General features: G+C 44.4%; 1 protein-coding gene across 1 annotated transcript in view; it reads left to right on the forward strand.

The window, feature by feature from the left end:
- Positions 1 to 6,746: 6,746 nt before the first annotated feature.
- Positions 6,747 to 16,045, forward strand: part of LOC126161415 (general odorant-binding protein 83a-like) — a 44,948-nt gene continuing 35,649 nt past the window's right edge. Inside the window, exon 1 of the mRNA XM_049917205.1 lies at positions 6,747 to 6,884. Coding sequence (XP_049773162.1) covers positions 6,813 to 6,884 — 72 coding nt within the window. The 5' untranslated portion in view covers positions 6,747 to 6,812. The remainder of the gene's footprint in view (positions 6,885 to 16,045) is intronic.

A 16,045-nucleotide genomic window follows, 5' to 3' on the forward strand; every position in this document is an offset into this window, starting at 1 on the left:
TGACACATTGAATTGTTGGATCCAGTCCAGTGGATGTATTTGCGTCCTGACGTTTTTAAATGTTTTAAACTTTCTCAGTGAAAGGAATTGCTTCTGGTCGAAACCATCATGTCTTTGTGTGTAATTATTTTCGTAATGTTGTAAATATGAATTTATGTGTCTTTCTGCCTGTTAAGATCTCTTACTCTCTTAAGTCTACCGACATTATATGTATTGTGCATCTGAGGCATGTCGTAATGGTGTATGTTCTGTGGGAATTGATTGTTTGCAGTTGTTTCTTGTGTGTCAACTATCCCTTGCTGTAAAGAATTGATTTTGTGATGTAACAAATTATTACGTGATTCTAGGTCTGCGATTGCTTGTTGCACATTTGTAATTTGAGCATCTTTACTATTAGAAATCTATTGAACTGAGACTGGTGTAGTGTCATCTCATTGTTAGTATCTAACAGGTCTATTCTTGTAGTGAGTTCGTTGATGTTTTCTGTCAAATCGTATCGTAATTTACGATTACTTTTGGCTACTTTCTTAAAATCTGCTTTCAAATTTTCTGGGTCTTGATTGATTTCTATGTGTTCTATTTTGTCAGTTAGTGTCTGGACTTCTTCTGTTAATTTATCCCTAATATTCTGGATATCAGTGTCTGTAGAAATTTTCGCCTCAATTGCGTGTGATTGGATTTCCGCGAGCCTCTCTTGTATTTCAATATTTGTCCCCTTAACCGTTTCGATTTCTTCCGAAATCGAGTGTATGTGATTGTCCACGTAAGTTTTTCTCTGAGCAAACACTTTTTTTTGTTGTCCTGTCGCTGTTTATTAATTGTTTGTAATAGTTCTTTTCGTTCTTTATCCTGCGATCGCACCCGTTTGCGGTGACGTATCAAACAGTTTTCTGTGTGATTGTTAAAACGTTCATCAATGTGAGCGTTTTGTTTAGAAAAGTTCTCTGTCATTGTTTCTCGTATGCTACAGCGAATGCTTCTTGTTTATCTGTTATTTCTTGAATCTTGGCGTGTAATTCTTGGTTTGATTGTGAACATTTTTCAGCGACTACCTTGATTTCGTTTTTTTAGGTCTGCTGATTCTTTTGCCCTTCTACTAAAGTTTTGATTCAAGTCTTGTCTCATTTGTAGCAAAAATGCCATTTTGGATCCGTTTCGGATTGACTGCTGTGTGTATTTGTATTCGTTGTTAAAGGTTGTACATCTGTGTTCATTTGAACATCCTCAGACGATTGTAATCGTGTCAACTTTTCCATGGTTTAGGAATTTTTGTCAATAAAACTGTGGTATCTGCTATGGAGATTGTGTAGCTGTGTACCGTTTGAATCTGTTTCGGCACGTAATGGAGTCACACTATTTGACTGCATAGTAGTTTCGTTACTGAAACAATTATGTCTGCTAAGCGTAATTTGTGGCTGTGTAGCGTGTTTTATTTAAAAACAAATTATTTTGCACTAATGACTCTTTATCAATTGGCATTTCTGAAGTTGATTGCTCGTCAAAAGATTCATATTATTACTACTCTCGAATGTCTGTTCATCTAACGTTTCGCTGTCGGGTTTTTCACAGTTCTATTCCTGAAAAGAATTTCTCATCATTATTTTCTACACTTTTATCACTTTGAGAACGAGTAATTATTCCGTGGGACATTGTCTATAATTAGCACACGCAACAAAATATATCACTGTTTAAAGCGGATTCCACACTGAACAAACACTTTTCAACGCAGAATCAATAGAGCAAACAGAATTGCCGATGGGCTGTGAATTAAAGGTATACAGTTTAGTATAAGCGTTGGGCCACTTAACACTAGCTTATTCATACAATTGTCAGGGTCAGTATATTCATTTTCACAGTAGATTCACTAAAGAGTCTTACTGATTGGATGTCGCTAAGTGAAACCTTCCCGTCTTCTCTATATCTCTTTTCTTGTTACGCAATAACCGTCTCCTCTATATCTCATTTGTTACTCAACCTTCCCATCTACAATATCCTACGAAGCCTTTCCTTAGGATTTCTACCTCTTGCTTAATAATAACAAATGAAATATTAGCTTTGAAATTAATTCTCTTTCTCAGTTTCCGCATACAAATTTAACTGATGCTTATTAAAAGTTATTTTCTGATTATTTCGTCGAAACATAGAATGTATCGTCGTCGTGGCCCTCAGTCGTTATCTGTAATAACCAGAAACTGTTCCTTACCTTTTTTACTGTTACTGGATCGCCATCTGACTGCTACTTCGAACTGTGACATGAATATACTTACTCTGTTTTAATATACTCTATTACCTCTTGGTGGACTGTCATAATAAGTGGCTGTATTTATTACCATAGCTGACGTTATTCTTTAATAGCAAAGCTGACGTTATTCTTTAATTAGTACGGTCTCTCGTGCCAACAATTCTTTCTGGTGCAGACAATCCCTGCTACCATTACAAAATGTATCAATGCGCGGTCTTTCACGTTCGTTTCTTAAAATGGATCCATACGCAGTCTCTACCACTAATTTTAAAATTATATCAATGTGCGGTCTCTCTTGTCAACAATATTTTGGTGAAGACATTCCCTGCTAGCACAATTCTTTCCAAAATGACAAATATTAATTATTCCTACTTAATCCTATTTATAAAATATAAACATCCTCCATAAATTGTGGTTTGACAATAGACAATAGAAATATACACGTCTTACACCAGTATTAGATTCCGATGCACCACTGCAGGTTTACTGTAACCCTTGGACCTTCACATTGACGATGAAACACAGAAATTGCATCGGGATTGGATACAAAAGGCACACAATGCCGACTTCTGACCAGGAGGAGTAACGCTACAAATGGTCTGTGCTTCGCACCTTTCCTGGGAGTCCAGTATTAAATTCCGATGCAACACGACAGATTTAGTGTAACCCATGGACATTCATATTGACGATGAAACACAGAAATTGCATCGGGATTGAAAATGAAAGGCACAATGCCGACTTCTGTCCAGGGGGAGTAACGCTTCAAACAGTTTGTGCTTTGAACCTTTCCTGGGAGTCCAGTAGTAATTTCCGATGCACCACTGCAGGTTTACTGCAACCCTTGCACCTTCACAGTGACGATGCAACACAGAAATTGTATCGGGATTGAATACAAAAGTCACAATGCCGACTTCTGTCCAGGGGGAGTAACGCTTCAAACGGTCTGTGCTTTGAACATTTCCTGGGAGTCCAGTATTAAATTCCGATGCAGCACAGCAGGTTTACTTTAACCCTTGGACCTTTACATTGAAAATGAAACCTAGAAATTGCATCGGGATTGAATACAAAGGGCACAATGCCCACTTCTGTCCAGGGAGAGTAACGCTTCAAACAGTTTGTGCTTTGAACCTTTCCTGGGAGTCCAGTAGTGGACTCCGATGCACCACTGCAAGTTACCTGTAACCCTTGGAGCTTCACATTGACGATGAAACGCAGAAATTACATCGGGATTAAATGCGAAAGGTACAATGCTGACTTCTGTCCAGGCGAAGTAATGCTTCAAACAGTCTGTGCTTTGAACCTTTCCTGGGAGTCCATAGTAGATTCCGATGCACCACAGCAGGTTTACTGTAACCCTTCGACCTTCACATTGACGATGAAACACAGAAATTGCATCGGGATTGAATACAAAAGGCAAAATGCCGACTTCTGTCCATGGGGGAGTAACCCTTCAAAGAGACTGTGCTTTGAACTTTTCCTGGGAGACCAGTAGTAGAGTCCGATGCACCACTGTAAGTTTACTGTAACCCTTGGACCTTCACATTGAAGATGAAACACAGAAATTACATCAGGATTGAATACAAAAGGCACAATGCCGACTTCTGTCCATGGGGGAGTAACGCTTCAAACGGTCTGTGCTTGTAACCTATGCTGGGGGACCAGTAGCAGATTCGGATGCACCAATGCAGGTTTACTGTAACCCTTGAACGTTGATATTGACGATGAAACACAGAAATTGCATCTGGATTGTACAAGCGAAGGGTGGGGACACCCAACATTAATGTCTAATAATACTTTCGATCAGGTAGTTTAACCCTTTCAGACCTGTTTTTTTTCCGGAAGTAGGAAAAATTTTCTTTATATGGTGATATTTAATAATTTTAAATGGAAGATTTATAAAAAAATATGTATGCGTTTTCAAAATACACTTTGTAGACTTGGCTTTCTTTTATGAAGTTAAATAACTAATTACCTGGAACCGCGCGGCTGCTACGGTTGCAGGTTGAAATCCTGCCTCGGGCATGGACGTGTGTGATATCCCTAGGTTAGTTAGGTTTAAGTAGTTCTAAATTGTAGGGGACTGATGACCTCAGACGTTAAGTCCCATAGTGCTCAGAGTCATTTGAACCATTTTTGAACTAATCACCTAATATTCTCTATTATAATAAATAGTAAAACGATCATTCAATAATTAGCATGCAAAACGTCAATAACAATATTCAATTATGCAGTGCACTGTAGCGAGCCAACTACAACCGTGCATTGTGGTGGTCACGACCTACTGCACACTGCTCCACTGACTTGCTGATATTTTCATAGTGATGCCCAACAGTTGGCATCATTTGCGCATGATAAAAACTTTGAACATTTACAAAAGTGTACCTCGGGTTTCCATTGGGAAAAAAATACTTTTGTTGCAGCTAAGACAGTAAAATTTAATGTACACAGTTCAAGCCAGACGATCTGAAAGGGTGAAATTATTCAATTTTCAGAAAGCGTGGTAAAATCAAAAGGACAGTATTAAACTAGAGGAACAAAATGGGTCTTAGCAGGTTACAAGCCGGCCGATGTGGCCGAGCGGTTCTAGGCAGTTCAGTCTGAAAGCGCGCGACCGCTACGGCCACATGTTCGAATCCTGCCTCGGGCATGGATGTGTGTGCTGTCCTTAGGTGAGTTAGGTTTCAGTAGTTCTAAGTTTTAGGGGACTGATGACCTCAGATGTTACACTACTGGCCACTAAAATTGCTACACCACGAAGATGACGTGCTACAGACGCGAAATTTAACCGACAGGAAGAAGATGCTGCGATATGCAAATGGTTAGCTTTTCAGAGCATTCACACAAGGTTGGCGCCGGTGGCGACATCTACAACGTGTTGACATGAGGAAAGTTTCCAACCGATTTCTGATATACAAACAGCAGTTGACCGGCGTTGCGTCGTGAAACGTTGTTGTGATGCCTCGTGTAGGGAGGAGAAATGCGTACCATCACGTTTCCGACGTTGATAAAGGTCGGAATGTAGCGTATCGCGATTGCGGTTTATCGTATGGCGACATTGCTGCTCGCGTTGGTCGAGATCCAACGATTGTTAGCAGAATATGGAATCGGTGGGTTCAGGAGGGTAATACGGAACGCCGTGCTGGTTCCCAACGGCCTCGTATCACTAGCAGTCGAGATGACAGGCATCTTATCCGCATGGCTGTAACGGATCGTGCAGCCACGTCTCGATCCCTGAATCAACCGATGGGGACGTTTGCAAGACAACAACCATCTACACGAACAGTTCGACGACGATTGCGGCAGCATGGACTATCAGCTCGGAGACCACGGCTGCGGTTACCCTTGACGCTGCATCACAGACAGGAGCGCCTACGATGGTGTACTCAACGACGAACCTGGGTGCACGAATGGCAAAACGTCATTTTTTCGGATGAATCCAGGTTAAGTTTACAGCATCCGTGTTTGGCGACATCGCGGTGAACGCATATTGGATGCGTGTATTCGTCATCGCCATACTGGCGTATCAGCCGGCATGATGGTATGGGGTGCAATTGGTTACAAGTCTCGGTCACCTCTTGTTCGCATTGACGGCACTTTGAACAGTGGACGTTACATTTCAGATGTGTTACGACTCGTGGCTCTACCTTTCATTCGATCCCTGCAAAACCCTACATTTCAGCAGGATGATCCACGACCGCATGTTGCAGGTCCTGTACGCGCCTTTCTGGATACAGAAAATGTTCGACTGTTTCCCTGGCCTGCACATTCTCCAGATCTCCCACCAATTAAAAACGTCTGGTCAATGGTGGCCATGCAACTGGCTCGTCACAATACGCGAGTCACTACTTTTGATCAACTGTGGTATCGTGTTGAAGCTGCATGGGCAGCTGTACCTGTACACGCCATCCAAGCTCTGTTTGACTCAATGCCCAGGCGTATCGAGGCCGTTATTACGGCCAGAGGTGGTTGTTCTGGGTACTGATTTCTCAGGATCTATGCACCCAAATTGCGTGAAAATGTAATCACATGTCAGTTCTAGTATAATATATTTGTCCAATGAATACCCGTTTATCTTCTGCGTTTCTTCTTGGTGTAGCAATTTTAATGGTCAGTAGTGTAAGTCCCATAGAACTCGGAACCATTTTGAACCATTTTGAGCAGGTTACAATGACAGCAGGGTGATGTTTCGCAAACTCATAAATGCAAGAATGTTGCAAAATGTCTGTACGCCAAGAACTTTGTTTCCGAGGAGCAATTTGATGTCTCATAAGTTCACTTCTGTTTTTGGACAGAATGTCGTCAGTCTCTGTGTGAAAAAAATTGCGTGTTTCCATGAGCTTAGCTGCGGAGGTGGAAGGGCGTCGAGGACAGCGCGTCCTAAAGACCCAGTGGTAGCCTGTGTTTTTGAGAGCCGCTAATGCGGGCTTGGCCAAGTGCAAATCCGGGAAGCGGGGCTGCCAAGGACGCGCAGACGTCGATGACGATCATTAGCCGGCGAGTCGCCGCCCCTGAGCCTTTTTAAAAGTGTTGCGCAGTTGTAGCGCCGACAGCACATCACCATCACACCACAATGAAAGCACACACGGCGTCGCTGGCAACGGCTACGGTGGTGATACTGCTCCTGGTAGCGGCGGTGGTCCGGGTGAGTACCGAGCTCAGTAGCCGGCGAGTACCATGGTACGTACCGTGTGCACAATCCTGTAACTCGATGTCCGCCTCCGTAGCGCAGCGGTAGCGCTAGGGGGCCCGGGTTCGATTCCCGACAGGGGTTGGGTGTTGTGTGTTCTTCATCATCACTGAGACACAAATCGCCGAAGTGGCGTCAACTATAAAGACTTGCAGTACGGCGGCCGTACCCTAAGGGGATATCCCGGCCAATAAAAGCCATACGACCATTTCATTTTGTAACTACACCACTGGCCGTTAAAATTGCTACACCAAGAAGAAATGCAGATGATAAACGGGTATTCATTGGACAAATTTATTATACTAGAACTGACATGTGATTACATATTCACGCAATTTGGGTGCATAGATCCTGAGAAATCAGTACCCAGAACAACCACCTCTGGCCGTAATAACGGCCTTGATACGCCTGGGTATTGAGTCAAACAGAGCTTGGATGGCGTGTACAGGTACAGCTGTCCATGCGCTTCAACACGATACCACAGTTCATCAGGAGTAGTGACTGCCGTATTGTGGCGAACCAGTTGCTCGGCCACCATTGACTAGACGTTTTCAATTGGTAAGAGATCTGGAGAATGTGCTGGCCACGGCAACAGTCGAACATTTTCTGTATCCAGAAAGGCCCGTACAGGACCTGCAACATGCGGTCGTGCATTATCCTGCTGAAATGTCGGGTTTCGCAGGGATCAAATGTAGGGTAGAGCCACGGGTCGTGACACATCTGAAATGTAACGTCCACTTTTCAAAGTGCCGTCGATGCGAACAAGAGGTGACCGAGACGTGTAACCAATGACACCCCATACCATCACGCCGGGTGATACGCCAGTATGGCGATGACGAATACACGCTTCCATTGTGCGTTCACCGCTATGTCGCCAAACACGGATGCTGTAAACTTAACCTGGATTCATCCGAGAAAAATGACGTTTTGCCATTCGTGCACCCAGGTTCGTCGTTGAGTACACCATCGTAGGCGCTCCTGTCTGTGATGCAGCGTCAAGGGTAACCGCAGCCGTGGTCTCCGAGCTGATAGTCCATGCTGCTGCTAACGCCGTCGAACTGTTCGTGCAGATGGTTGTTGTCTTGCACACGTCCCCGTCTGTTGACTCGGGGATCGAGAAGTGGCTGCACGATCCGTTACAGCTATGCGGATAAGACGCCTGTCATCTCGATTGTTTGTTATACACGGCCGTTGGTATCCAGCACGGCGTTCCGTATTACTCTCCTGAACCCACCGATTCCATATTCTGCTAACAGTCATTGGATCTCGACCAATGCGAGCAGCAATGTCGCGATACGATAAATCGCAATCGCGATAGGCTACAATCCGACCTTTATCAAAGTCGGAAACGTGATGGTACGCATTTCTCCTCCTTACACGAGGCATCACAACCAACAACGTTTCACCAGGCAACGCCGGTCAACTGCTGTTTGTGTAGGAGAAATCGGTTGGAAACTTTCCTCATGTAAGCACGTTGTAGGTGTCGCCACCGGCGCCAACCTTGTGTGAATGCTCTGAAAAGCTAATCATTTGCATATCGCAGCTTCTTCTACCTGTCGGTTGAATTTCGCGTCTGTAGCACGTCATCTTCGTGGTGTAGCAATTTTAATGGCCAGTAGTGTAGATAGTCTTCTAGGAACAGAGGAGTCGGTGAGCAGTCGGATGATTTCGGTCCGTTCGGATTGTTTCCGCCCGTTGCCGAACTTAGCTAGGAAAGAATACAGGGTGTTTCAAAAGTGGTGTTCAATGTTCAGGGATGTAACAGGAAAGATCATTGGAAACAAAATAGTCAAGTAAACATGGGGTCTAAAACGCATACCTTAAGAGCAATGAGCAATTCTTGATCTTCGATACTGTGAAGCAAATCTCTTCTACTGCAAGCTCTTTGCTTTCTATATTTTGGGAAGTGGTAGTATGGTCCAAACAAAGAAAAAATTTCCAGTAAACATGTGCTCGAAAATGCATACCTTATATGTTATGAGCACTTGTTCATTAGAAGAGTTGTGTTTCAACATAGCGAAGATGAACAAGTGCTCATAGCTCTTAAGTTATGCGTTTTAGGGAATATGTTTACTGGACTTTTTTCTTGTTTTAGTCCATACTACCACTTCCGAAAATACTGAAAGCAAAGAGATTGCAGTAGAAAGGATTTGTTTCACAGTATCGAAGAACAACAATTGCCCATAGCTCTTAAGGTATGTGCTTTAGACCCCATGTTTACTTGACTTTTTTGTTTCGAATGATTATTCCTGTCATATCCTTGAATATAGAGTATCACTTCTGAAACACCCTGTTTAGCTGGTGAGAGAGCGTTACGGAGATGCTAAACGATCTCCACTGACAGACATTACCAGAGAGGCGTTGTGCATCACGGAGAGAGCTACTACTGAAATTTCGAGACAATACTTTTCAGGAGGAGTCGAACAACATGTTACTTCCACCCACATACATCTCGCGTATTGACCACGAGGAGAAAATTCTAGAAATTAGAGCGAATACAGAGGCTTACCGACAATCGTTCTTCCCATGCAGTATTCGCGAATGGAACGCGGTTGGAGGGATAAGACAGTGGTACCGAAAGTACCCTCCGCCACACATCATTAGGTGGCTTGCGGAGTATGATGTTCATGTAGCGCGCCACAGCAGTTACACTGTCTGATCGAAGGTGTCGTCGGCACCTCGTGGTCTTGTGGACAGTAGTTCAGCGTGTTCGGTCAGAAGGTTAGCTGCCCTTTATTATATAAAACTGAGTGAACGGATCAATGATGAACTTGAACAGGTGTCATGTGACGAACAAACGCAACAATCAATTACGAACATAATGAGACCAGAAAAAAAAGTAGCTAGCGTTTCTGCCTCTGGATCACGGGGTCCTGGGTTCGATTCCCTGTCGGGTTGGGAATTTTCTCTCCCCGGGGACTAGGTGTGTTTGTGTTGTCCCCATCATTCCGTCATCATTCGTGAAAGTGACTAGATTGGACTGTGTAAAGATTGGGACTTTGTACAGACACTGATGGCTGCTCAGTTGAGTGCCTGACAAACCAAACATCATCATCGAAAGCGTCGGGTCACCGCCATGTAGTGCGGAGTTGACTACTACATGTGGCGGACTGGCCAGTACAAAGGTAGGCAACGACTATTTTGTTGTCAGCACAGAGACAATATGTGTCAGCAGAGCTCAGTGGCTTCGAACGTGGACTAATCATTGGATGTTCACCTGAGGAAGTTGTTCATCATGGACATTTAACCTTTTTAAAGCTACCCTATCGACTGTTGGTGATGTGATTGTGAAGCGGAACCACGAAGGAACAACAACAGCTAAACCAAGGCCAGAGAGACCTCAAATACTGGCGGACAGGAACCGTCAGGCATTGTGGAGGGTCGTTGTAAAAAAAAATAGCGTCTAATTAGAGAAAGGAACCACTCGTGAGGTCCAAAGTGCTATCAGCAGTCCAACTAGCGCAGTGCCTGTGCAAAGGGAGTTAAAAAAGAATAGGGTACAATGGGCGAACAGTTCATCGTAAGTCACATACTTCTGCAGTCAGCAACAAACAACAACGGTGCCCATACCCAGGAGAAAGAGTGTGCCGCACTCCCCTCCCACCCCTCCCCTTAGCTCTCAGGAAATGGAAAAAAATGCAGTACAGTCAGCTGCTTTTCTTTCAAGAAAATGATTTAAAAGTCGGTATTACGCAGATCGGAAGTGGAACTTTTTTGTGACTTCTTAGAAGTCGCCACTCGTCTTCCAAAATATTAAAAATAATCTATACCTCCAGGGCTAGCATCCCCCCCCTCCCACAAACTATCGTATGGGCACCCTTGGCGAAAGAGATGGGAAAAAGCGACGGGTCGAAACAGGCACCGATATTTCAGTTAAGAAAACTCGGTATTTTTCGGTAGTTTTTTGGCCATGGTTATAACATGTGTTTTTTATTTTGTAATAACAACTGGGTAAAAATACCAAAATATCAGTTAGACATAGCAGCAGTTCTGAAATTTTTGGTTTCGAAATAAAACTGTTTTTAATAAAAACCAGTAGTTTTCATTGCTAAAATTTCCATTCATTTGAAATATTGCGTTATAATACAAAACGTTAAAAGCGGTCAATGCTGTTTTGATAATAATGACGACAGAAACGAGCAACGGAACACACGCCATTAGGACTGGTACAGCGTTGCTGTGACTATAACGTATTTGTTACCATGTGGCGTGGCCTATTAGCAGATACGCGAGTACATGTTCCATCTGGCCTATTAGCTGGCCTCTGACTGTCGTTCGGACATCAGTTGTATTGCAGAATGACATCATCTCTAGTCTGGAACTATTTTAAGAAGTGCAGTATCAATGAAGTACAATCCTCCATTTCCTTTGAAAAATTAAAAATGGGAGGAGCCACAACAAACTTGCGACATCATATGATGAGAAAAGTTCATAGTTTACGATAAAAATAGAAAGCGGCTGATCTGCTGCCTGTCTCTACATAACAGGATTTTATCCGCTTGTTGCCCTTGAAATCGAACAAATTAACTCGGAGAAACCTGTTTTTACTCTTTAGTACTGACCTCATAAAGCCCAAGCAGTGGTACGACACCTGATTAAAACATGATTTTTGAGCAGAGTTTCAAAACATTAGAATCAGTAGGAGAATACAGGTGATTTTTTCTAGTATTCAATCACTTTTCGAAAAAAAAAACGGTGGGCGGACTAAGTTTTGTTTTATTTGCCTATTTAATTTAATGTTTTTGATTCTACGCATCACGAAACTAACGCAGTCAAAGTTGTTCCGTCTTTGTTCCGTTTGTGCATTTATTACAGAAAATAGCAGGAACAAAAAACCGAAAATAGATTACTTCAGAAATCTGTTATTTTGGGCGGTTTTAACAGTCGGTTCAAACTGGAGTCGAAGAAAACCTATATAACAGAAAACAAGCTGTTTTAACGATAATCACCATCCCTAATTGATAACCGATGCCTAAAGTGTGCCGCCGGAGTGGCCGAGCAGTTCTAGGCGCTACAGTCTGGAACCGAGCGAGCGCTTCGGTAGCAGGTTCGAATCCTGGCTCGGGCATGGATGTGTGTGATGTCCTTAGATTAGTTAAGTTCAAGTGATTCTAAAGTTCTAGGGGACTGATGACCTCAGAAGTTAAGTCCCATAGTGCTCAGAGCCATTTGAACCATTTTGGGCTTAAAGTGTTCTAAAGAGCGGCACCAATGGACAGATGGTTGCTGGAAATGAGTGATTTGGAATGATGAATTACGCTATACCCTGTGGAAATCCGATGGAAAGGTTTGGGTTTGCGAATTACTCGAGAACATTACCTGTCATCACGTGTAGTGGCAAAAGTGAAGTATGTAGAATGTAGTGGCGCGCTATGGGGATGTTTTTAGTGGTTAGGACGTGGTCCGCTTGTTGCCCTTAAGAAAACTCTAAATGCGAAACGGTATGAACACATTTTACAACATTGTTTCCTGTAGACAGTAGCGGAACAGTTGTTTGTATTAGAATGACAATTCACCCTGTCATTAAGCAGCATCCGTGAGGCAATGGTTTGTGGACACTAACAGTCCTGAAATGGGCTGGCCTGCCCCGAGTCTCGACCTGAACAAAATGAGACATTTTTGGGATTAGTTACAAGGTCGACTTCGACCCAGACCACAGCATCCATCATCACTACCTTCTACAGTTTCGGCCCCTGAGGAAGAATGGTCTACCGTTCTTCTACAAACATTCATAAACCTCGTTCAAATGGTTGTCAGCAGAGTTCAACCCGTCATAAATGTGAAGGATGGAGACAGTCCATCAACAGTTGTCCAGATACTTTTGGGTACAGCATTACAGAAGGCACTGAAAAGTATGGTATTCTATCATCATCGTTATTAAGAAATTACCGTTGCTGGGAGTTTAGACGTCGATGTTTCAGTATCCTTACTGAAATCTGTGGAACATCGATGTCGACCTTCAATGTTGTCAAAAAGCTAGGCTACTTGTTGCCACTGTCAATAAATTTTTCGTCATTTAAACGAACCTTTCTTCTGAACATGTCTTTTAAAGACACCACTGCAATTTTCTTGACTTGTCAAATGTGACCAAGCGTCAAGAGGAGGGAGATGCAAAACTTTTGACGAACTCAGACAGGAAAATAGGCTGTTGTAGCTAAGCGTGGACTAATCCCTTTACTTTTCATGCTCTCGTGTGGACGAAAACACGTCGATACGTTTTTGGAAAACGGGAGACTCAATTTTAATTTACGCACTGAACATTATAAAATAGCGCAAGAAAAGATAACTAACTTCCTGGCAGATTAAAACTGTGTGATGAGCCGAGACTCGAACTCAGGACCTTTGCTTGTTGCGGGCAAGTGCTCTACCAACTTTTTTTGTGTTAATCTTATTTGTTCATAATTGATCGTTGTATTTGTTCGAGGTGGACGTCCTATGACACTTGTTGAAGTTCATCGTTGATACATTAACTCATTTTTTTTAATTATTATTATAGAGGGCAGCTAACCCACGGACCGAACACGCTGAGCTACCGTGCCAGCCACCAACTGAGCTACCCAAGCACGACTCACGCCCTGTCATCACAGCTTTACTTCTGCCAGTATCTCGTCTCCTACCTTCCAAACTTCACAGACGCTTCCAGGAGTGCTAGTTCTGCAAGTTTCGCAGGAGAGCTTCTGTGAAGTTTGGAAGGTAGGAGACGAGATACTGGCAGAAGTAAAGCTGTGAGGACGGGGTATACTATCTCTGCAAACATAAAAAATTGCAGTTAAATACACTCCTGGAAATTGAAATAAGAACACCGTGAATTCATTGTCCCAGGAAGGGGAAACTTTATTGACACATTCCTGGGGTCAGATACATCACATGATCACACTGACAGAATCACATGCACCTAGACACAGGCAACAGATCATGCACAATGTCGGCACTAGTACAGTGTATATCCACCTTTCGCAGCAATGCAGGCTGCTATTCTCCCATGGAGACGATCGTAGAGATGCTGGATGTAGTCCTGTGGAACGGCTTGCCATGCCATTTCCACCTGGCGCCTCAGTTGGACCAGCGTTCGTGCTGGACGTGCAGACCGCGTGAGACGACGCTTCATCCAGTCCCAAACATGCTCAATGGGGGACAGATCCGGAGATCTTGCTGGCCAGGGTAGTTGACTTACACCTTCTAGAGCACGTTGGGTGGCACGGGATACATGCGGACGTGCATTGTCCTGTTGGAACAGCAAGTTCCCTTGCCGGTCTAGGAATGGTAGAACGATGGGTTCGATGACGGTTTGGATGTACTGTGCACTATTCAGTGTCCCCTCGACGATCACCAGTGGTGTACGGCCAGTGTAGGAGATCGCTCCCCACACCATGATGCCGGGTGTTGGCCCTGTATGCCTCGGTCGTATGCAGTCCTGATTGTGGCGCTCACCTGCACGGCGCCAAACACGCATACGACCATCATTGGCACCAAGGCAGAAGCGACTCTCATCGCTGAAGACGACACGTCTCCATTCGTCCCTCCATTCACGCCTGTCGCGACACCACTGGAGGCGGGCTGCACGATGTTGGGGCGTGAGCGGAAGACGGCCTAACGGTGTGCGGGACCGTAGCCCAGCTTCATGGAGACGGTTGCGAATGGTCCTCGCCGATACCCCAGGAGCAACAGTGTCCCTAATTTGCTGGGAAGTGGCGGTGCGGTCCCCTACGGCACTGCGTAGGATCCTACGGTCTTGGCGTGCATCCGTGCGTCGCTGCGGTCCGGTCCCAGGTCGACGGGCACGAGCACCTTCCGCCGACCACTGGCGACAACATCGATGTACTGTGGAGACCTCACGCCCCACGTGTTGAGCAATTCGGCGGTACGTCCACCCGGCCTCCCGCATGCCCACTATACGCCCTCGCTCAAAGTCCGTCAGCTGCACATACGGTTCACGTCCACGCTGTCGCGGCATGCTACCAGTGTTAAAGACTGCGATGGAGCTCCGTATGCCACTGCAAACTGGCTGACACTGACGGCGGCGGTGCACAAATGCTGCGCAGCTAGCGCCATTCGACGGCCAACACCGCGGTTCCTGGTGTGTCCGCTGTGCCGTGCGTGTGATCATTGCTTGTACAGCCCTCTCGCAGTGTCCGGAGCAAGTATGGTGGGTCTGACACACCGGTGTCAATGTGTTCTTTTTTCCATTTCCAGGAGTGTATGTGAGCTGTACAGCAAGATCGAAAGTTTCTGAAAGACTATTCTCAAATACGCTCTATCAACAACGCGATACACGAATAGGGACACTTTTCTCAAAAATATCGTTTTTATAATCTGTAAACAAAAATTGCAATACGGGATGTTAATTTTTACTATATTTCTAGCTTGATAAATATGATTTTATATGTATTTTACGCTGCTTTTTAGGACGTTCAATAAATTAATCATTTAACATCGATGTAAGAAACATCATTGAGTTGGTGACAGTTATTACTTGCTATCAATGTTTAGACATCTCCTGATGGGAGGCAGTGCTATCGGGCTTGTTACTCCTGTAACTCTCCTGCTCCCACTGAATCTGCCACGCCAGACAGTGATCGTGTGCTTATATTCCAAGCATACTCGGCGAAAATGCCACACAATGTAAGGTTACTCCTGAATACCTCCGGGATTTCAGAAAAAGAGTGCCCCATGACTACAAGAAATATGGTACAGAAAAATGACACATGCCAGTACCCGGGTATAGATCACGGTGGGCAACAGGCGACCCATGGGACGGATCCAGCCGGTGATTGGTTTCAATCTGGCCCGCGGTAGAAATCCATGGGAGAGTGAGCAAGGCGATTACGTTTTATTTCGGCTGGCATGCACTTTCGGGAATTTCCGCCGACTCTCGGCTAGCCTTGAAGTTTGTTGCTCATGACACAGACCCATGGAAGTTTCGCTTACTCTGTGCATGTGCAATGCCACTTCACCGTAACTGGATTTGAACAACAAAGAGAAACATGTTTCCAGTCTAAGTGTGGCATTATGGCCCATGTGCTAATGTGTGTGCGGAGAGTGAGAGAAACAGCTCACTGCCTTAGAAGGGTGCGGAGTAAGTATTTTCACCTCTGAAATTGTGTTGACTCCATCGG

Source organism: Schistocerca cancellata, chromosome 2, assembly GCF_023864275.1.
Source record: "Schistocerca cancellata isolate TAMUIC-IGC-003103 chromosome 2, iqSchCanc2.1, whole genome shotgun sequence".
Lineage (NCBI taxonomy): Eukaryota > Metazoa > Arthropoda > Insecta > Orthoptera > Acrididae > Schistocerca > Schistocerca cancellata.